The 22,707-nt window shown below is 45.6% G+C and overlaps 1 protein-coding gene across 3 annotated transcripts in view; it reads right to left on the minus strand.

The window, feature by feature from the left end:
• Window positions 1–22,707, minus strand: part of LOC134966656 (trichohyalin-like) — a 241,249-nt gene that overhangs the window by 15,978 nt on the left and 202,564 nt on the right. For all 3 annotated transcript variants that reach the window (XM_063943565.1, XM_063943564.1, XM_063943566.1), the window contains 4 exons: window positions 8,115–8,187; window positions 2,578–3,174; window positions 1,160–1,296; window positions 895–957 (listed from right to left, as the gene is read on the minus strand). In XM_063943565.1, the coding sequence (XP_063799635.1) occupies window positions 895–957; window positions 1,160–1,296; window positions 2,578–3,174; window positions 8,115–8,187 (870 nt within the window). The remainder of the gene's footprint in view (window positions 1–894; window positions 958–1,159; window positions 1,297–2,577; window positions 3,175–8,114; window positions 8,188–22,707) is intronic.

The following is a 22,707-nucleotide window of genomic DNA, read 5'->3' on the forward strand; positions in this document are numbered from 1 at the left end:
AGTATTGAGCAAAGACTGTGAATACTTATGTACATGTGATTTCTTAGTTTTTTTATTTGTAATAAATTTGCAAAAATCTCAAAAAACACTTTTTCACATTGTCATTATGAGGTATTGTGTGTAGAATTTTTGGGGAATTTTTTTTTTTATCCCCTTTTGGAATAAGGCTGCAACATAACAAAATGTGGAAAAAGTGTGAATACTTTTCGGATGCACTGTTTCACTGGTTGCTGTCATGGGTAAAAGGGGCGATTTATAAGAGTTGCAAAATGGGATGATTATCGGCTTTCGGGCCAAGGGTGGCGGTATTTCTGACACAGCGCAGTGTGTGAACTGTTTGCGTGCTGCTGTGGTGAAGGTGTATCGTGACTGGACAAATGACACCACTGCGAATTACAGACGTGAAAACTGCGGATCACCAGGTGCCATTGGAGTTAGAGGTGAACGTCGGCTACGAAGGTGCATGAGAGCCGACTGACACGCTACAGTGGAGCAGCTCACCGTCACAATGAACCTGGGGGCTGCCAGACGTGGGTCTTAAACAACAGTTCACCCCGTCTAGCTGCTGTCCGTGCTGCACACGCGGTTACTCTGGCTATTAGCTGGTGGTCATAACAATGGGACTAGACCATGTATATTTTTTACCTTTATTTTCTCATTTCCTTAAACAGACCTTTCCATCATTTTACATGTCTCTCAATTTTATAATCTTTGTCTCCTAGTCCCTCAAAAAATGTGAAAGAGCCATTTGCCTGTATAACCCGCTCATACAAATCTTTCTTACTTATACCCTGCAATATCTAAAAGATCCATCTTGTTAAACAGTAGAACAGAAGCTGCAGAGATCACATGAAGCCACTGATAATAATATCTGATGTATTATCTTGTTCTTACCTCATCTTGTGCCACCTGAGCCGCCCGGAAGTCCTCGTGCTGACTGGGACCTTTCAGTTTTGCCTGCAGAAGACATTAAGAACTAATAATAAACTTTAAGGTTCCTTCTAGTGTGGAAATAGCGTGAGCAATAACCATATCCTCCCTCGGTTTACACCAGAGAAGAGTTAAACTTTGACGTTTGTTGACCATTCACGGTTATAAAACTACTTGCAGCCATTGACGTAAGTGATTTGCTGGACATGGAGAATGTTGGGAGACTTACAATGCGCTTCTCCTCCTCTTCTTGGAGCCGACGAGCTAATTCTTCATCCTTTAAGAGCTGGTCGGGGCTCTGGACGTCAAGGTCTGCCATCTTCCACTCAAGTGGTTCTATACCAAAGCTCGGCCTGGTCTCCTCACCTTAGACATAAATGCAATAGATGAGCCACGCCGGTACAAGAAGAGGGGCTTCATTATTGTGAACTAACAAACTTGAGGTAAAGACAAAAAACGTAATGAAGCTATTTCAGTGTAACCGGACAATACATCAGCAAATGTGTAACCCCCTAATTCTGCTTAGTATTTTCTGTAAGCAATTGGGCCAAAACTATGTGTGACAGAATGCCTGCCGTCTGCGTTACCAGGACCTTTTAGAGGGTACAGCATTGGTGCAAAGGGCTGCCATGTATATAGCATATCCTATAAGCAACCTATACGGATATGGATTATAGTATACACATTTCATCACTTGGGAGTTAAGACTTTCTAGTCATTAATTCAGTGAGCAAAATATATTGCAGTCAAAATAGCTCCACAACGGGCTTCGAGGGTCATTCAGATGTGGTTGGAGGTGACATCACTGCTTAAGCAATAGTGCTAAAAGGTGATGCAGCGGAAGGTGTCTGTTACAAGCAGATAACTCCTGCTGCAGTAGTGATCCGACCTGCGTCTTGGGACGCAGCATGGGGTCACTCACACACCATCGGAATAAAAAGGTCCATTGTGCGGCCAAACAGCGATTACAATCCTAAATTGTCAATATAGGATATTCATGTAGCCTATGGTCTCATATGGATGTTCAGAATTATATCATTCTGCTATTCATATTGTTCTAACATTTTTCAAAACGTTTGTGTGGTCATTCTACATTACTCAACGTAAACCCTTTTGGTGATCACATTAAGTAGTGTAAAAAAAAAAAAAAAAGGGGATTCAATTAATTGGAGCTAAAACAAATATTACATTTATGAAGGTAAACGCCAAAACTACACTGCACGGATACAAGGGCATAAAAACAAATAAACGTGCAGATTTGATAACAATGTTATAGCAGAGATAAACATACATTCCATGCACATCTAGCACAGGCAGGCGCTGGCTCTCCATCTGTAGCCGGACTACAAATCTCAGCATGCCCTACTATCCAAAGGGTACGCTGATACTTGCAGAGCCACAGCCGCTGGAGAGGTACGCGTTGCCGTAACCTTATATAGCATGCCAGTAACTTTCCGAGGAAACTTAGCTTATAGTAAGGCTTTATTTGCTTTTGAATAGACCGTAAAACACCTATGGATTCGCTATATACACATATCCACATTCAGTGCGGCAAGGACAGTGTCCTCGGGACAATACGTACATTTAAATTTAAATTCATGCTAGCTCTTTAATTATGAACACAACGACTGCCTGACTGTTCAGTACCTGTTCTCAAAACATGGCTGGATATCCTGCAGGAAGGGTTATTGGATGGTCGATGGTGGCCATGATCTCGATTTTGGTTCCACTGTGACCGTCGGCTCCTCTTGTCCCTGACACACTGCTCAGGGCAGTCGTCGCTGTCCGAGCTGGAGTGTCGGCACCGATCAGAATGATGCTTGCCATGCTTTTCTTTATGGACCCGTACATTCTCTTCTTTTAAACCCAATTCCCTATCATGGCCAGGTGGCAACTCAGTACCACTTGAATGACATGGACTTCTCTCCAACGAGCTTCTCTGGTTCCTGTAGTGAAACTGCGCTTGTTCTTTGCGGCCCGCCTCTATCCACAGCTCTGGTGTTTTGGGATTTTTTGCGCTGTTGTTACTATCATAGTAGACTTGGCCAAAAGACACGCGGCTGGGATTCATTCTGCTAGCAAGTTCCTCGGGATGCTTTGAGCTATGCTCCCTCTCAGAGCTTCGTTGTCCTCGTCTGTACTCTGCGGCATTTGGATGCTTAGAGCTCTCGCTGCGGAAGGGGTAGCCTTCCTCCTCCTCATTGTCCAAAGATGTCAGGTATTGCTGCTCCAGGCTGCCGGGTTCTTGTTTATACATGCAACAACACAAAGCCAGGGTTAGTAAGCTAACAACACGCACAACTCCTAAAGGCACGGAAGGGCCCTTATTTCATTGTGTAATGTCTTTGACAGAACAGGTCTGACTACATAGAAAAGCATTTAAAAGTAGGTGAGTCAGCTGTACAGTGGATTAGGCATCACAAGCATGGAAACAAAAATCTTGTCAAAGCTTAGAAATTCCTAATGTAGAGGAATTGCACGCATTCCAAAGTCAGCTTGTGCTATGCTAACTTACTAAAGGGGGTTACAGTCAAGGGATAACTCACGCTAAGACTACTGCAAATACTTTACGCAATATCACAGATGACACACACTAGGCCCTAAGGGGCTAAACACAAGTCCGTCTGCCAAGATCTTCAGGGTTTTTTTGTTTTTCACATTGCTCACGTGTTGGTACCACAAATATGGGCATGGTCGTGCATAGCTTAGATGCAACGCCACGGATTTGGCTGAACTGGACTGTAACAGGGCATCCTCACATAGGCAAAGTTCAGTTAGGGCATGCAGACGGAACTGCAAGCTATGCGGAGGTGTGGGTACAACGGTTTTCGATCGCAGCATGTTTGGCACGAAGGACAGAGCTGGTGCAAGGGAGCACTGATAAAAGACGGCTATGTTACCAAGCGTACGCAACGGAGATGTGGACAACGCCGCACATGTGTGAATACAGTATACGCATATTGGGGGTAATTCCAAGTTGATCGCAGCAGGAAATTTTTTAGCAGTTGGGCAAAACCATGAGCACTGCAGGGGGGGGGCAGATATAACATTTGCAGAGAGAGTTAGATTTGGGTGGGTTATTTTGTTTCTGTGCAGGGTAAATACTGGCTGCTTTATTTTTACACTGCAATTTAGATTGCAGATTGAACTCAACACACCCAAATCTATCTCTCTCTGCACATGTTATATCTGCCCCACCTGCAGGGCACATGGTTTTGCCCAACTGCTAAAAAAATTCCTGCTGCGATCAACTTGGAATTACCCCCTTAGTTCTGTGCGCACAGAGCCAAGCAAAGATTTTCAAATATAGGGGTCTATTCATGAAGCAGTGAAAAAAAAAAAAAGTGTGGAGAAGTGAGCCAGTGGAGAAGTTGCCCATGGTGACCAATCAGCTGCTCTGTATGATTTTATAGTATGCAAATTATAAATGTTACGTCAATGCCGATTGGTTCTTCTCCACAGTTAACACTGCTTCATGAAGAGACCGCATAACGTTTCATTTGCAGGACGAGGACAGTAAAAGGAGCAGCCGTGGAGAGGGGATATCTGAAGGGTTTGTGTCTCTGTAGAGTACAGCGTGTCCTTTCCTGATGTGAACCAAAACCCTCCAAACTTCAGGTGTAGTGTAACTCGGAACTTTACAACATTACGTCCTTTATCCACAATAAATGAAGCACAGCATCCATACGTACATATAAAACGCGGGATAAAAGCAGTTCTAGTGAGCCCACATTTCCAGGAGATATAGGAAACTGAAATATTAATACTGTATATGTGCATACAGCCATAGAAGCAGTGTAATGGGGTGGATGTGTCATGTGCTTGGTACATAATGGTCCCCTGTATCCTAGCTTTCCTCCTCTACACTTTGTTATGCCTATTTGCAGAAGTGTCAGGGGTTAGTACAGAATGCGGAGACACAGGCGTTATACAGAGCACACAGTAATGAGAGAAGTGGTAAGTGATCAGAGCAACATGCAGACATTGCACAACATGACGGGGGACTGATGGTTGGAAGAGTCCAGTTTCCTCGGAAAGCCATTGGAAGGAATCTTCGGGAGGTGCTGTCCTTCATAGAATAAGATGAATACAAGATTTCAGCACATAGCGGAGTACCTAGGAGATACTCTGGCCTCGGCCCCTCCCTGACCACCATCTCCTCTTCTAATACCAACAACCACATCACAATCAGCCTGCGCCCTCTCCGTAATGTGTACTGTTAAGCCAAACCTCTTGTGTGCCCCCGCCACCGGTAACATCTTGGCCAGTTTCCTTCTGGACCAGTGGAGGACTTCCTTATTCCCAGGCAATACATTTATTATTTATTTATTAACAGTTTCTTATATAGCGCAGCAAATTCCGTTGCGCTTTACAATTTGAAACAACAACAAACTGGGTGATAACAGTCATAGAGGTAGGAAGGCCCTGCTCGCAAGCTTACAATCTATAGGGAAATAGGCATATGTACACAAGGAAAGGTGCTATATATTGCATAGAATGAGAAGACATGTGAGAATATGTGTGGACTGTACAGAGTGGATGCAATTTGATAAGAAGGTTTATGAAAGTTATGTGGGCCGTTCTGGAATTTGATACGCTTGCCTAAAGAGGTGAGTTTTCAGGGAACGCTTGAAGGTTTGGAGACTAGAGGAGAGTCTTATTGTGCATGGTAGGGCATTCCACAGAGTGGGTGCAGCCCAATGAAAGTCCTGCAGTCGTGAGTTGGAGCGAGTAATGAGTATGGATGAGAGACATAGATCTTGTGAAGAGCGAAGAGGTCAGGTTGGGAAATATTTTGTGATAAGGAAAGTGATGTACGTTGGTGTAGTTTGGTTAATGGCCTTGTGTGTGAGTAAAAGTATTTTATATTGAATGCGGTAGAGTACAGGTAACCAATGGAGGGACTGACAGAGTGGATCTGCAGACGATGAACGTCTAGCGAGGAAGATAAGCCTCGCTGCTGCATTCAGAATGGATTGTAGTGGTGAAAGTCGTTTTGGGAAGACCAGTTAGGAGACTATTGCAATAATCAATGCGGGAGATAATGAGAGCGTGGATTAGAGTTTTTGCTGTGTCTTGTGTAAGGTATGGTCGTATTTTGGATATGTTTTTTAGATGCATGTAACATGATCTTGAGACAGATTGAATGTGGGGAACAAAGGACATATCAGAGTCAAGGATGACACCTAGGCAGCGAGCTTGTGGGGTAGGGTAGATAGTCGAGTTTTCAACAGTGATAGAGATATCAGGTTGGTACCTACTATTGGCCGGTGGAAATATAATTAACTCTGTCTTTGAAATATTCAGTTTGAGGTGGCGAGATGTCATCCAGGATGAAATGGCAGAAATGCATTCAGTGACACGGCCCAGTACAGATAGGGACAAGTCAGGGGAGGATAGGTAGATTTGAGTATCATCTGCGTACAGATGATACTGAAAACCAAAAGAGCTGATTAGTTTACCAAGAGATGAGGTATAGATAGAGAAAAGCAGAGGACCCAAGACTGAGCCTTGCGGTACTCCAACTGAGAGAGGTAGCGAAAAGGAGGTAGATTCAGAGAAGTGAACACTGAAGGAGCGATTAGATAGGTAGGATAGGATCCAAGAAAGGGCTGTGTCTTTAAGACCTAGGTATTGTAGTGTCTGTATGAGAAGAGAGTGGTCTACAGTGTCAAATGCAGCAGATCTAGAAGAATAAGTAGTGAGTAGTGGCCTTTAGACTTCGTAGTGACCAAATCATTAAACACTTTAGTCAGTGCTGTCTCTGTGGAATGTTGGGAACGGAAGCCTTACTGAAGTGGGTCCAATACATCTCTCTCCAGCAGAGCTGTGCTGTTCCTAAAGACATCTCCTGGAATTATCACACCCATCCGTGCACGGAGGATTCGGCCTGTAAATGAAGAGGACGCGATGCAGCATAGTGGCTGTAGACCACTACAGTAAAGGGGTTTTCAGAACTGGTTAAGCATTGGTCCAGAGCAGACCCGGTATGTATGGAAGTAATAAGTCCACTTTGCCGCCTTGGCCTACTCCAATTGCAGATAACATGTTCCAAGAGTGACCTTGCTTAATAATTACGGCTTTTCCCAACTTTTGTCACTGGATATATTTAGAAAACCACAATACAGGTATTCAATGTGGATTAGAGGTAATGCGGTAAACCTCTGCCCAAGCAGGAATTTCTAGGATGAAAAATGGTTGTCCACTTTATTCAGAATTCCCTACAGATCCGGATGTGAAATGGTCGCTCTGATTTGTATTTTTGTAACCGGGTTCAGTGTTGTGTAGGTTCCATTCCAATCCCTATCTGTGTGCATTTTGCATGTACCGCCGATTTCTGATGGGTGCACAGTGAAGCACACAGTGTGATTTGTCTCTTGACAAAACGGACCCTAGTGTATTTATGTGTGGTAGAGAATTCAGAGTGTAAGCTTTATTGGGGGCAGCTACACATTGATTTACACATTCCCTGTGTACGCTGACGTGGTAGAAATTCTAAAGGGCCCTACACACTGGCCGATCCGGCTCTGAGCTGCCCGACGGCGGATACGGCCGACGAGCGACCCGGCGGCGGGGGGGGGGGGGGGGGGGGGCAGTGACGGGGGGTGAAGTTTCTTCACTCCCCCCGTCACGCGGCTCTATTGAAGTGCAGGCAAATATGGACGAGATCGTCCATATTGGCCTGCATGCACAGCCAATGGGGGACCAGCGATGAACGAGCGCGGGGCCGCGCATCGTTCATCGCTGGAGCCTCCACACTGAAAAATATGAACGAGTGCTCGTTCATTTATGAACGAGATCGTTCATATCTTTCAAACAAATCGGCATGTGTGTAGGGCCTATAATAGTTTTGAGAGATTTTTTCTTCTTTTTTTTTTATTCATTTGTAATAATTTTACTGCAGTCCAAGAAAAGCAAAGGTGACTGTATATTAGTCTGTTGTATTTCTCTACTAGAAATCAGAGCTACAATTAGGACAAGAGTTCTAACTAGCTTCCAACCTTGACTAATGAGATTTTCAAAGCAGATGAAAATTCCAGTGAGTCAACGCTGTACTGGTTAATGAGCCGCAGACTCCCTCACACAAGAGATTACTGAGAGCCCAATGCAGGTGGCTTATAGTTCTGTAATGAGCTCTCCGGAGAAGCCCCTCGGGCACCATACCAATAATATGTCTTCCTTACCTCCCAGGGATCGGTCCTGTGCATTCCGCTGCAGCTCCTCCTCCTCCAGTTGTTGCAATCTTTTCGCGATTTCCTGGAGAGAGAAATGGGAGATTAGAAATGGAACGAAGGACTGCAAATAGGAAGACAAAACCAATCTTGCACAAATTAAAATGATGGGGCTTATGTATTCATAATTGCTGCCTTTCTGTGATATCTCCTGCATTTGGCTATTAATACATAGCAACAATTCATAAAATGATGCAGAAACTGATAATTTTATTAAAACATTCTTGATAAACAGGCCCCCTAGAGCTAAATATACAAAAGTTAGAAGTGACTGCCTTTCTGTGATATCTCCTGTATTTGGCTATTAATACATAGCAACAATTCATAAAAGGATGCAGAAACTGCTAATTTTAGGAAAAACATTCCTGATAAACAGGCCCCTTAGATCTAAAATACAAAAGTTAGAAGTGACCACATTTACTGACATTATACGTTTGCTCAAAGCCGGCCAATCATAACAGTCCGTTTTGTACTGAGAACACAACGGCATTAAAGTAAAGACCATTCCTGCCTGGTTTGTTGCTAGTTGCTGGTCTCTAGACGAGCGTGGAAGACATTTGTTTACACTCGCATACAATACTACAAAACATTTCTGGACCTAACCAAGACTCTAGGGATGGAGAGGCTTCTATTAAAAGATTTCTAGGGGCGGATAATACTTTTGATGTAATGACTGAGCTTATAATTCTAACACCTTGATGTCCATCCGCGGTCTTAATATAAAATATAAAAATATTTTATAAAAAATAAATAAAAAAAAATCCCACAAAGGCCGTGTCCGTAAGCCTGCATTATAAAATAACTTCCCACCCCTTCACCCCCCCCACGTAAAAAGCCTCCTTTGTGCAACCCCCCCCCCCCCCCCCCGTAATCAATTAATTTTTTTAATGATCATTTTAAACCCCCTAGCATCATGTAACCATTTTCCTTTATATTCCCCCACCAATTATAAATCACCCCCTGCGGGGTCGTTCCCCCCCTTCCCCCCTTTATACAGAGGGCAGCTGATCATGTTATCATGTGAAGCACATTCTATAAACGGACAGATAGAATCTGACTGGTTGCTATGGGTAATGTCTCTGCTGTTTAGACGGCTTTGATGCATCTTCCCCTTTATTGCAAAATCTAGAAGTGTCACTAAGATGTGAATAATCGGACACAGCGGCAGACAACGCAATAGATTTCACTATGGCAAGCCACGATCTGGAAGGAAGCATAGCTAATGAGATTCAGACTGGTGGTGTAGTGCAGCCAGGTGGGCGGTGCTGGGGGTGTGTCTTTGTGATTGCATCATTGTGGCCCCACCCCTGCTATAGAAAGCCACACAGGGCTGTGATGATGCAATCCGGCGCAAATCGAGCCATCAAAAAGAGAGGAACCTTACGGATTTTTCTGGTGCGCAAGTACGAGCTGGAGTAATATGTACAGAAAATGTCTATCAGGCAGATGCCACTGAAGCACAAGGTACACAGGGTCCCTACATCTGGTAGGTCTCTAGCTGCTAGTACATCAATAGGATAAATATGAGTACACACTGCTAGTGTTCATTCTAGTAGCCTGCACCTGTCCAAATTCGTGTGGTTCCTATTTCCTGTCTGGGGTGTCGCTTTCTGCTCTGGTGCTTCTAGCACACTCTGATCTGTATTTCAGCACAGATATACAGAGCAGAGTGTGCCAGAATCACCAGAGCAAAGAGCAACATCCCAGGCAGGAAAGAGGAACTGCATGGGTTGCGACAAGTGCAGGGTGCTAGAATGATTCAAACACTAGACAGGGCGATTTATCGTCCGTTTAATCGAACAGGCGATATATCATGAGTGGATCGGCGGGTTTGTACAGCCGATAGGTCTGTGAATGCAGTCACTCAGACAGATCGCGTTGGCTTTGCAGCACAGCTGATGCAAATATAGCGGCAGGTCTGGCTGTGTGTGCGGATGACCTGCCAACCATCCGTATATTGGCTGCAGGGGCCAATGTCACAGCTGGGCGGGCAAATTCAAAAGATGTAGTAAGGAGTGGCCGTACATCTGTACGCATTGCCGCATCTATATGACAGTTCCCGCTGGATCACTGCCACCAATGATCTATAGATACCATTGCTTTCAAGTTACAACAGAACTACTATTTCAAAGCCTTGATTAATAATTCACCTATTGCATTATCTAGAACACAACAAAGAAGGACTTGTCAGATAAGAGGTTTGTCTATACTTTCCTTTACAGTAAGATTAACTTAAATGCATCAGGAAAGTTAGGAGAAGTGGTTAAAATACCGCTAGCGGTCACAATGGGGTATATTTACTAAGCTCCCGATTTTGACCGATTTGGTGTTTTTTCTTCAAAGTGTCATCTCGGGAATTTACTAAACACAAATCTCGGCAGTGATTAGGGCATTCGTATTTTTTTTTTTAAGTCAAAGAAAAAAATTACGAATGAATACACCATCGGTCAAATACGCCTGTTATTTGATAGAACTCGGTAAACACTGCCGGCAATAGCCAAACACTACCGTGAAAAAATACAAATCGTAAAAAAAAGCAGTTTTAAAACAGACCTGATTTTTACTGTGTTCTGATAGTCATGCACGGATCCATGATATCCGTGCATGGTTATCAGTGGGAATGGGTGGGAAATGATGTAAAATTAGAAAAAAAAATGCGTGGGGTCCCCCCTCCTAAGCCAAACCAGCCTTGGGGTCTTTGAGCCGGTCCTGGTTGACAAAATATGGGGGAAAAAATGACAGTGGTTCCCCCATATTTCATCAACCAGCACCGGGCTCTGCGCCTGGTCCTGGTTCAAAAAATACGGGGGACAAAAAGCGCAGGGGTCCCCCGTATTTTTTAAACCAGCACCGGGCTCCACTAGCCAGGTACATAATGCCACAGCCGGTGGACACTTTTATAGTGGTCCCGGTGGCCCTGGCATTACATACCCAACTAGTCACCCCTGGCCGGGGTACCCTGGAGGAGTGGGAACCCCTTAAATCAAGGGGTCCCCCCCCTCCAGCCACCCAAGGGCCAGGGGTGAAGCCCGAGGCTGTCCCCCCCATCCAAGGGCGGCGGATGGGGGGCTGATCGCCTTTTGAAAAAAATTTGAATATTGTTTTTAGTAGCAGTACTACAAGTCCCAGCAAGCCTCCCCCGCAAGCTGGTACTTGGAGAACCACAAGTACCAGCATGCGGTGGAAAACCGGGCCCGCTGGTACCTGTAGTACTACTACTAAAAAAATACCCCCAAAAAAACAGGACACACACACCGTGAAAGTATAAGTTTATTACATACATGCACACCTCCATACATACTTACCTATGTTCCCACGAGGCTCGGTCCTCTTCTCCATGTAGAATCCTCAGGGTACCTGTGAATAAATTTATACTCGCATAATCCAGTGTTGCTTGTTTTCTTTGTATAATCCACGTACTTGGCAAAACAAAAAAACGGAAACCCGACCACGCACTGAAAGGGGTCCCATGTTTACACATGGGACCCCTTTCTCAGACTGCCAGGACCCCCCCTGACTCCTGTCAAAGAGGGTCCCTTCAGCCAATCAGGGAGCGCCACGTCGTGGCACTCTCCTGATTGGCTGTGTGCTCCTGTAGTGTCTGTGAGGCAGCACACGGCAGAGATACAATGTAGCGCCTATGCGCTCCATTGTATCCAATGGTGGGAACTTTGCGGTCAGCGGTGAGGTTACTTTCGGTCCTTTCGGTACTCCTTCAGGGTACCCCGGCCAGGGGTGACTAGTTGGGTATGTAATGCCAGGGCCGCCGGGACCACTATAAAAGTGTCCACCGGCTGTGGCATTATGTACCTGGCTAGTGGAGCCCGGTGCTGGTTTAAAAAATACGGGGGACCCCTACGCTTTTTGTCCCCCGTATTTTTTGAACCAGGACCAGGCGCAGAGCCCGGTGCTGGTTGATGAAATATGGGGGAACCGCTGTCATTTTTCCCCCCATATTTTGTCAACCAGGACCGGCTCAAAGAGCCCGAGGCTGGTTTTGCTTAGGAGGGGGGAACCCACGCATTTTTTTTTCCGACTTTAAACTATTTATTTTTTAAAGATGCACAATGAAACCCTGCACGGATCTCACAGATCCAGCCGAGTTTCATTGTTGTTATGTCGGCAGTGTTTTACTATTCACTCCCGTAAAACACTGCCAAAAAAAATGAATGACATCGACATCGGAAAACACGAAAATGTAAAATACGGCAGCTTAGTAAATGAGGCGTAAAAAATTCAAAAAGTTGCACAATTACACATTCGATGTCATTTGTGATGAATCTCCCTCCAAATCGGCACAAATACGAATTTTAGTAAATATACCCCAATGTCGGAATCCAGACATGCGGTGAAATGCTGCCACCGTAATACCGGAGACACGGGCTCGGTGGGTGAGAAGACAACCTGTGGCAACAGCCAGCCAATCGTAACAGTCCGTTTGTACTGAGAATACAACGGCATTACAGGAACTTGTGGCAACCTGTGGCAAGCGCAGCGAGCCGGCAAGGGGCTTTCTAGCGCTCGCCCCGCTGCCGGCATACCGGTGGCCAGTAGCTTGGCCGCCGGTAATTCATACTGGACCTGGTAGGAGATGAGAATCTTTTTTTATTTTATATTTTTTAAAGTGCCATAAAAACAAAAAGTCTTTACTGTGAGACACTTCCGTAAGGCTATCAATCATTGGGGAGTTTTTTATTTTCTATTGCTTATATATTAAAGATAAAGATAAAAAAAAAGGGGAAGAAGAAATGACACAATGCCCTCGCTATAATAAAGGACACATTTATAGAAGATAAAAATCCCGCTGCTCGTTATTCATCCATGCTTCCTGCTGCCATCTCATCGCTGCTTGTAAGGGGACGCCCACGGACAAACGCAGGATTTGTAGGGGGGAGGGGAGGGGGGGGTCCAAATGTTGATTTTAGAGAAAGTGTGGTCAGTCCATGATTAGCATTTAACATGCTATATTCTCTCTCATAGAAAGAGGTAGGTATGTATGTATGTATGTATGTATGTATGTATGTATGTATGTATGTAATACTACAGGGCCAATGATTATTATTACCAGTTATTTATATAGCGCACACATATTCCGCAGCGCTTTACATTGAATATTTGCTCATTCACATCAGTACCTTCCCCAGTGGAGCTTACAATCTATATTCCCTATCACATGTACACACAGACAGATTCACACTAGGGTTAATTTTGTTGGGAGCCAATTAACCTACCAGTATATTTTTGGATTGTGGGAGGAAACCGGAGAACCCGGAAGAAACCCACACAAGTATGGGGAGAATATACAAACTCCACACAGTAAGGCCATTGTGGGAATCGAACCCATGACCTCAGTGCTGTGAGACAGTAATGCTGACCATTACACCATCTGTACTGCCCCACAATAAGCAATTAGAAGATGCAGCAGTAGGATTATCGATCACACAAATCATAATATCGGATTATGTACTACTACAATTGTTGGCAGGATTCAAATTGCTGGCTGGAAAGTGGTGTTTCTGGGCAACTAGAACCCTCCCCCCCCTCCCCCTTGTGACTGCCTAAGAAGTCGCTGCACTGCCCTCCCACCAAATTCTATTCAACCTTCATCTCCAGCTGGTCTGCAATGTCATCAGGTGTGTTTTTTGGCCAATTAGACCATGACTGTGTACAATGCCTTACATATCTGTGATGGAGCTGTGTCCTGTCCACACATGTATGGTGAGTGACCAGACCACAAGGCTGCGTGTTACAGAGGCAGTGTAATGACAGGAATGGAGGCAGCAGCTTGCCACAGACAGAGTGGCAGTAGGTTGCCACAGAAGGAGCATATTTCCCAATAGCACAGAGTATATCAGGAGAGGAGTGATAGGTTAGCAAAGTCACATGACAAGGCAGTGTTATGATTTGAGGAGGGGAATGGCTACATCAGGAAGCCACAAACTGGGAGTCATAGGGAGCTATTTATTATAGAGAATTAACCATTCATTCAGCTTTCATTTTTAGAGATTTGCAGAATATTAAGCAGCCCCACCGAGACCCTAGCAACGATTTGGCGGAAGCTAGAGTTTCGACATGTGTAATGGGCCCATTAGTGATAATATATAGGCCGCATGCAGAAAAGGTCCCCAGCATCACATAGCATGGCTTCTGCTACACTGATGAAGATACATTACGTGTCAGACATAAGGTCATATAATCCATTCTCTCTTGCTGAGGGGCAGATTTATTAAGCCTGGTGAAGTGATAAAGTGGGAGGTGATAACGCACCAGCCAATCAGCTCCTAACTGCCAATTTTCAAACCTAGCCTGTAACATGGAAGCTAGGAGCTGATTGGCTGGTGCATTATCACTTTCCACTTTATCACTTCACCAGGCTTAATAAATCTGCACCACAGACTCAGAGTCTCCATTGTCATATGCACTACAACTACTTCTGCTGTGAGTAACACACACCATGGTTCCACCCAAGACAGCAGATCATTTTGGCTAAGTTCTTGCTAGTCTGTTGGTCCAGAAGTTTGCATCAATCCAACCGGGAAAAAGTGGTTTCCCTGGTGTCTAACACGACTGATGGCTTTGACATCCTCCTAAGATCTCCACACAAGCAGAGGGGTCAGTATCAAACTATGGACTATGCTATTGGAGAGGCCCTTAAAGGTCTACATGTTCTTTAAGTAGGAATACCATCCAAAATGCACAATTCGGACAGTATGGCTTTATTCTTATGGATGGAAAAAAAGAAAGTTTGGCCAACATAAAAGTGCCAACCACCTAACCCTGCTGGAAGTAAAGCTCTTACCATCTAATCGTGGTGCACGGGAAAAATAAGAATTTACTTACCGATAATTCTATTTCTCGGAGTCCGTAGTGGATGCTGGGGTTCCTGAAAGGACCATGGGGAATAGCGGCTCCGCAGGAGACAGGGCACAAAAAGTAAAGCTTTCCGATCAGGTGGTGTGCACTGGCTCCTCCCCCTATGACCCTCCTCCAAGCCTCAGTTAGGTACTGTGCCCGGACGAGCGTACACAATAAGGGAGGAATTTTGAATCCCGGGTAAGACTCATACCAGCCACACCAATCACACCGTACAACTTGTGATCAAACCCAGTTAACAGTATGATAACAGAGGAGCCTCTGAAAGATGGCTTCCTAAACAATAACCCGAATTAGTTAACAATAACTATGTACAATTATTGCAGATAATCCGCACTTGGGATGGGCGCCCAGCATCCACTACGGACTCCGAGAAATAGAATTATCGGTAAGTAAATTCTTATTTTCTCTATCGTCCTAGTGGATGCTGGGGTTCCTGAAAGGACCATGGGGATTATGCCAAAGCTCCCAAACGGGCGGGAGAGTGCGGATGACTCTGCAGCACCGAATGAGAGAACTCCAGGTCCTCCTTAGCCAGAGTATCAAATTTGTAAAATTTTACAAACGTGTTCTCCCCTGACCACGTAGCTGCTCGGCAAAGTTGTAATGCCGAGACCCCTCGGGCAGCCGCCCAAGATGAGCCCACCTTCCTTGTGGAGTGGGCCTTTACAGATTTAGGCTGTGGCAGGCCTGCCACAGAATGTGCAAGTTGGATTGTGCTACAGATCCAACGAGCAATCGTCTGCTTAGACGCAGGAGCACCCATCTTGTTGGGTGCATACAATATAAACAACGAGTCAGATTTTCTGACTCCAGCTGTCCTTGCAATATATATTTTTAATGCTCTGACAACGTCCAGTAACTTGGAGTCCTCCAAGTCACTTGTAGCCGCAGGCACTACAATAGGCTGGTTCAGATGAAATGCTGACACCACCTTAGGGAGAAAATGCGGACGAGTCCGCAGTTCTGCCCTGTCCGAATGGAAAATCAGATATGGGCTTTTGTAAGATAAAGCTGCCAGTTCTGACACTCTCCTGGCCGAAGCCAGGGCTAGTAACATGGTCACTTTCCATGTGAGATATTTTAAATCCACCTTTTTTAGTGGTTCAAACCAATGAGATTTTAGAAATTCCAAAACCACATTGAGATCCCACGGTGCCACTGGAGGCACCACAGGAGGCTGTATATGCAGCACTCCCTTAACAAAAGTCTGGACTTCAGGAACTGAAGCCAATTCTTTTTGAAAGAAAATCGACAGGGACGAAATTTGAACCTTAATAGATCCCAATTTGAGACCCATAGACAATCCTGATTGCAGGAAATGTAGGAATCGACCCAGTTGAAATTCCTCCGTCGGAGCACTCCGATCCTCGCACCACGCAACATATCTTCGCCAAATGCGGTGATAGTGTTGCACGGTTACTTCCTTCCTTGCTTTAATCAAAGTAGGAATGACTTCTTCCGGCATGCCTTTTTCCTTTAGGATCCGGCGTTCAACCGCCATGCCGTCAAACGCAGCCGCGGTAAGTCTTGAAACAGACAGGGACCCTGCTGAAGCAAGTCCCTCCTTAGAGGTAGAGGCCACGGATCTTCCGTGATCATCTCTTGAAGTTCCGGGTACCAAGTCCTTCTTGGCCAATCCGGAACCACTAGTATCGTTCTTACGCCTCTTTGCCGTATAATTCTCAATACTTTTGGTATGAGAGGCAGAGGAGGAAACACATACACCGACTGGTACACCCAAGGCGTTACCAGCGCGTCCACAGCTATTGCCTGCGGATCTCTTGACCTGGCGCAATACCTGTCCAGTTTTTTGTTGAGGCGAGACGCCATCATGTCCACCATTGGTCTTTCCCAACGGGTTACCAGCATGTGGAAGACTTCCGGATGAAGTCCCCACTCTCCCGGGTGAAGGTCGTGTCTGCTGAGGAAGTCTGCTTCCCAGTTGTCCACTCCCGGGATGAACACTGCTGACAGTGCTATCACATGATTCTCTGCCCAGCGAAGAATCCTTGCAGCTTCTGCCATTGCACTCCTGCTTCTTGTGCCGCCCTGTCTGTTTACATGGGCGACTGCCGTGATGTTGTCCGACTGGATCAACACCGGTTTTCCTTGAAGCAGAGGTTCTGCCTGGCTTAGAGCATTGTAGATTGCTCTTAGTTCCAGAATGTTTATGTGAAGAGACGTTTCCAGGCTCGTCCACACTCCCTGGAAGTTTCTTCCTTGTGTGACTGCTCCCCAGCCTCTCAGGCTGGCGTCCGTGGTCACCAGGATCCAATCCTGTATGCCGAATCTGCGGCCCTCCAATAGATGAGCACTCTGCAACCACCACAGAAGAGATACCCTTGTCCTTGGAGACAGGGTTATCCGCTGGTGCATCTGAAGATGCGACCCTGACCATTTGTCCAACAGATCCCTCTGGAAAATTCGTGCATGGAATCTGCCGAATGGAATTGCTTCGTAAGAAGCCACCATTTTTCCCAGGACTCTTGTGCATTGATGTACAGACACCTTTCCTGGTTTTAGGAGGTTCCTGACAAGCTCGGATAACTCCTTGGCTTTTTCCTCCGGGAGAAAAACCTTTTCTGAACCGTGTCCAGAATCATCCCTAGGAACAGCAGACGAGTTGTCGGCATTAACTGGGATTTTGGAATATTCAGAATCCAGCCGTGCTGTTTTAGCACTTCTTGAGACAGTGCTAATCCCCTCTCTAGCTGTTCTCTGGACCTTGCCCTTATTAGGAGATCGTCCAAGTATGGGATAATTAATACGCCTTTTCTTCGAAGAAGAATCATCATCTCGGCCATTACCTTTGTAAAGACCCGAGGTGCCGTGGACAATCCGAACGGCAGCGTCTGAAACTGATAGTGACAGTTTTGTACAACGAACCTGAGGTACCCCTGGTGTGAGGGGTAAATTGGAACGTGGAGGTACGCATCCTTGATGTCCAAGGACACCATAAAGTCCCCTTCTTCCAGGTTCGCTATCACTGCTCTGAGTGACTCCATTTTGAACTTGAACTTCTTTATGTACAGGTTCAAGGACTTCAGATTTAGAATAGGTCTTACCGAGCCGTCCGGCTTCGGTACCACAAATAGAGTGGAATAATACCCCTTTCCCTGTTGTAGAAGAGGTACCTTGACTATCACCTGCTGAGAGTACAGCTTGTGAAAGGCTTCCAAAACCGTCTCCCTTTCGGAGGGGGACGTTGGTAAAGCAGACTTCAGGAAACGGCGAGGCGGATCTGTCTCTAGTTCCAACCTGTACCCCTGAGATATTATCTGCAGGATCCAGGGATCTACCTGCGAGTGAGCCCACTGCGCGCTGAAATTCTTGAGACGACCGCCCCCGAGTCCGCTTGAGAAGCCCCAGCGTCATGCTGAGGCTTTTGTAGAAGCGGGGGAGGGCTTCTGTTCCTGGGAAGGAGCTGCCTGTTGGTGTCTCTTCCCCCTTCCTCTGCCTCGTGGCAGATATGAATATCCCTTTGCTCTCTTGTTTTTAAAGGAACGAAAGGGCTGCGGTTGAAAAGTCGGTGTCTTTTTCTGTTGGGGAGTAGCTTGAGGTAAAAAGGTGGATTTCCCGGCTGTAGCCGTGGCCACCAAATCTGATAGACCGACTCCAAATAACTCCTCCCCTTTATACGGCAAAACTTCCATATGCCGTTTTGAGTCCGCATCGCCTGACCACTGTCGCGTCCATAAACTTCTTCTGGCCGAAATGGACATAGCACTTACCCGTGATGCCAGAGTGCAGATATCCCTCTGTGCATCACGCATATAAAGAAATGCATCCTTTATTTGCTCTAAAGACAGTAAAACATTGTCCCTATCCAGGGTATCAATATTTTCAATCAGGGACTCTGACCAAGCTACTCCAGCACTGCACATCCAGGCTGTCGCTATAGCTGGTCGTAGTATAACACCTGTATGTGTGTATATACTTTTTTGGATATTTTCCATCCTCCTATCTGCTGGATCTTTAAGTGCGGCCGTCTCAGGAGAGGGTAACGCCACTTGTTTAGATAAGCGTGTGAGCGCCTTGTCCACCCTAGGAGGTGTTTCCCAGCGCGCCCTAACCTCTGACGGGAAAGGGTATAAAGCTAATAACTTCTTTGAAATTAGCATCTTTTTATCGGGGGCAACCCACGCTTCATCACATACATCATTTAGTTCTTCTGATTCAGGAAAAACTATAGGTAGTTTTTTCACACCCCACATAATACCCTGTTTAGTGGTACCTGTAGTATCAGCTAAATGTAACGCCTCCTTCATTGCCAAAATCATATAACGTGTGGCCCTACTGGAAAATACGGTTGATTCGTCACCGTCGCCACTGGAATCAGTGCCTGTGTCTGGGTCTGTGTCGACCGACTGAGGCAAAAGGCGTTTTACAGCCCCTGACGGTGTTTGAGGCGCCTGGACAGGCACTAACTGATTGTCCGGCCGTCTCATGTCGTCAAACGACTGCTTTAGCGTGTTGACACTATCCCGTAATTCCATAAATAAAGGCATCCATTCTGGTGTCGACCCCCTAGGAGGTGACATCCCCATATTTGGCAATTGCTCCGCCTCCACACCAATATCGTCCTCATACATGTCGACACACACGTACCGACACACAGCAGACACACAGGGAATGCTCTTAACGAAGACAGGACCCCACTAGCCCTTTGGGGAGACAGAGGGAGAGTTTGCCAGCACACACCAAAAGCGCTATATATGACAGGGATAGCCTTATAATAAGTGCTCCCTGTATAGCTGCTTTTATAATATAATTTGCCACTATTTTGCCCCCCCTCTCTTGTTTTACCCTGTTTCTGTAGTGCAGTGCAGGGGAGAGACCTGGGAGCCGTCCTGACCAGCGGAGCTGTGTAAGGAAAATGGCGCTGTGTGCTGAGGAGATAGGCCCCGCCCCTTTTCCGGCGGGCTCGTCTCCCGCTCTTTAGTGTATTCTGGCAGGGGTTAAATATCTCCATATAGCCCCCGGAGGCTATATGTGAGGTATTTTTTAGCCAAATAGGTTTTCATTTGCCTCCCAGGGCGCTCCCCTCCCAGCGCCCTGCACCCTCAGTGACTGCCGTGTGAAGTGTGCTGAGAGGAAAATGGCGCACAGCTGCAGTGCTGTGCGCTACCTTTAGAAGACTGAGGAGTCTTCTGCCGCCGATTCTGGACCTCTTCATGTTTCAGCATCTGCAAGGGGGCCGGCGGCGAGGCTCCGGTGACCATCCAGGCTGTACCTGTGATCGTCCCTCTGGAGCTGATGTCCAGTAGCCAAGAAGCCAATCCATCCTGCACGCAGGTGAGTTCACTTCTTCTCCCCTAAGTCCCTCGTTGCAGTGATCCTGTTGCCAGCAGGACTCACTGTAAAATAAAAAACCTAAGCTAAACTTTCTCTAAGCAGCTCTTTAGGAGAGCCACCTAGATTGCACCCTTCTCGGCCGGGCACAAAAATCTAACTGAGGCTTGGAGGAGGGTCATAGGGGGAGGAGCCAGTGCACACCACCTGATCGGAAAGCTTTACTTTTTGTGCCCTGTCTCCTGCGGAGCCGCTATTCCCCATGGTCCTTTCAGGAACCCCAGCATCCACTAGGACGATAGAGAAATACTGTGCTAAATACAGAACAGGTTCCATTGGGCGGGAATTCTCAAAACAGTGCTTGAAGCCAACAGCCTAATTAGAGTATATGAGGGAAATGTAAAAGGTTCAGAGATCTAAAAATGTGCGAGTTTGTCGTTGCCGTGTGCAGGAACATGCAAACTCGCATGAAACCTTCGCTCCCCAGCAAAACACGCCATCCAGATGTTGCCCATGTCAAATATGTACAACCTGGCCAAAACTAAATTACTATATAAAAAAATACAAAAAATTTGCAGCAGCGTGTTTAACAATGAAATAAAATTCGCATTACAAGTTGCGCGTTTTCCTGCAGTATCAATGGGAGGAAACTCGCATTTCAGATAAACTCGCAGGCTATTACATGCTGTAGACTTTGGAACAAGCTCACATCACATTTGCAGCAAGATGATGCGCAGCCATACTAGCACAAAATCTCAGACTCTATCACATTCCCCCCCCCTTAGACCGAACAGGTCTTGGTAATTCTGAACTGTATTTGCGAGGTCTCTCATCATTCTAGCCAATGAATGAAGACTGAACAGAACCCTGCTTGTAACTACACTATGCAGACAAAAGTGATTGGACATTGACAGCAAATAGATGAACAAGATTGTATTGACGTCAGTACTTTGTAGATCCACCACGTGCAGTGATTACTGCAGACACTCTTCTTGGACAACGGTCCACAAGTTCCTGGACAACAGCAGGTGGTATGTTTTGCCATTCCGCCTTAAGCACAGTGACCATCTGCGACACTGAAGAAGGACGAGACAGTCTAGAACGCACCCATCGCTCCAATTCCTCCCAGAGCTTCTCAGTGGGGTTGAGATTGGGATTCTGAGCTAGGTAGTCCATATGGGTTACCGAATCTTCTGTATACCAGTCCAGCGTCGCCCTGGAAACACGACATTGCGCAGCTTATGATGATCCCTTCAGGCAAGCCATTTTATTACCAAATGATCTAATCAGTGTTCCTCTACCCATTATATACCTTCACAAACATGTGTCTGCTGCAGGGGCACACCATTTTGCTTGTGCGTGGGAAGTGTCCAATCACTTTTGTCTACATAGTGTACATAGGTTCAGAAACAAAGAATTTGGTGTTACAGTCTTCCTCCCATACCCTGGTACCTTGTCATCAAGATATAGTTTGCAGGACATTGGTTTACATCAGAAAAACAGGAACGACTCTATTAATTACAGTGACAGGATTTTGCCATCCTAAATTTAACCATTCAAGACTCAAATTTAAGGATTATATTTTAAAGACCAGCTTCTGCTTTTGTAAATCCTGTTATATTTCTGTCTTTTTATCACGCTTGTACAACACATAAATCAGACAGGCTAATCCTCGGACACAACTGAAGAGGAAATTGTCATTTGTGTGTAGATTAGCACGAGTAATCTGCATCACATGTGTGACAACATGGAACATCAGCAGAAATGCAAGTGACAGGGATGGATTAGAACTGGGAATGAACAAAAATTTCAGAATGATACAGGTTACGTCTCCCATTATCCCAAATGCTTGGGACCAGAAGAATTTGGGGTTTTACGGATTTTGGAATTTTTGCATACCATAAAACTGAAATCTCGGTGATGGGATCCAAGTCTAAACATGAAAAGCATTTGTGTTTCATATACACACAGCCTGAAGGCAATAGTATGTAATATTTTTTATAATTCTGGTTACAGTAAGCCATCAGAAAGCAAAGATGACACTATCTCTGTCACGGTCAAAAAAAAATTGGATTTCGGAATATTTAGGATATTGTATTTTCGGATATGGGAAACTTAAACTATATTCATCTCCTCTAGAACTTGGCTGCAAAATTCTGTTTCTACAGCAGAAACTGTCACAAAGTGGTCACCCAACATCCTCATACCACCACCAAATCGCTCAGAGTAGGCCGAGACTTAACGGACCATCTTTATTGTATCATTAGAACTGCTGAATGATAATGGCAGCCTATCCCTATCCCTGGCTGGCTGGATTCCGGTGTTGGGATTTTCCGCAGTGTTGGTATTCCGGCGCCGGTGTTCTGACCACGGGCAT

This window comes from Pseudophryne corroboree, chromosome 10 (genome assembly GCF_028390025.1).
Source record: "Pseudophryne corroboree isolate aPseCor3 chromosome 10, aPseCor3.hap2, whole genome shotgun sequence".
NCBI lineage: Eukaryota > Metazoa > Chordata > Amphibia > Anura > Myobatrachidae > Pseudophryne > Pseudophryne corroboree.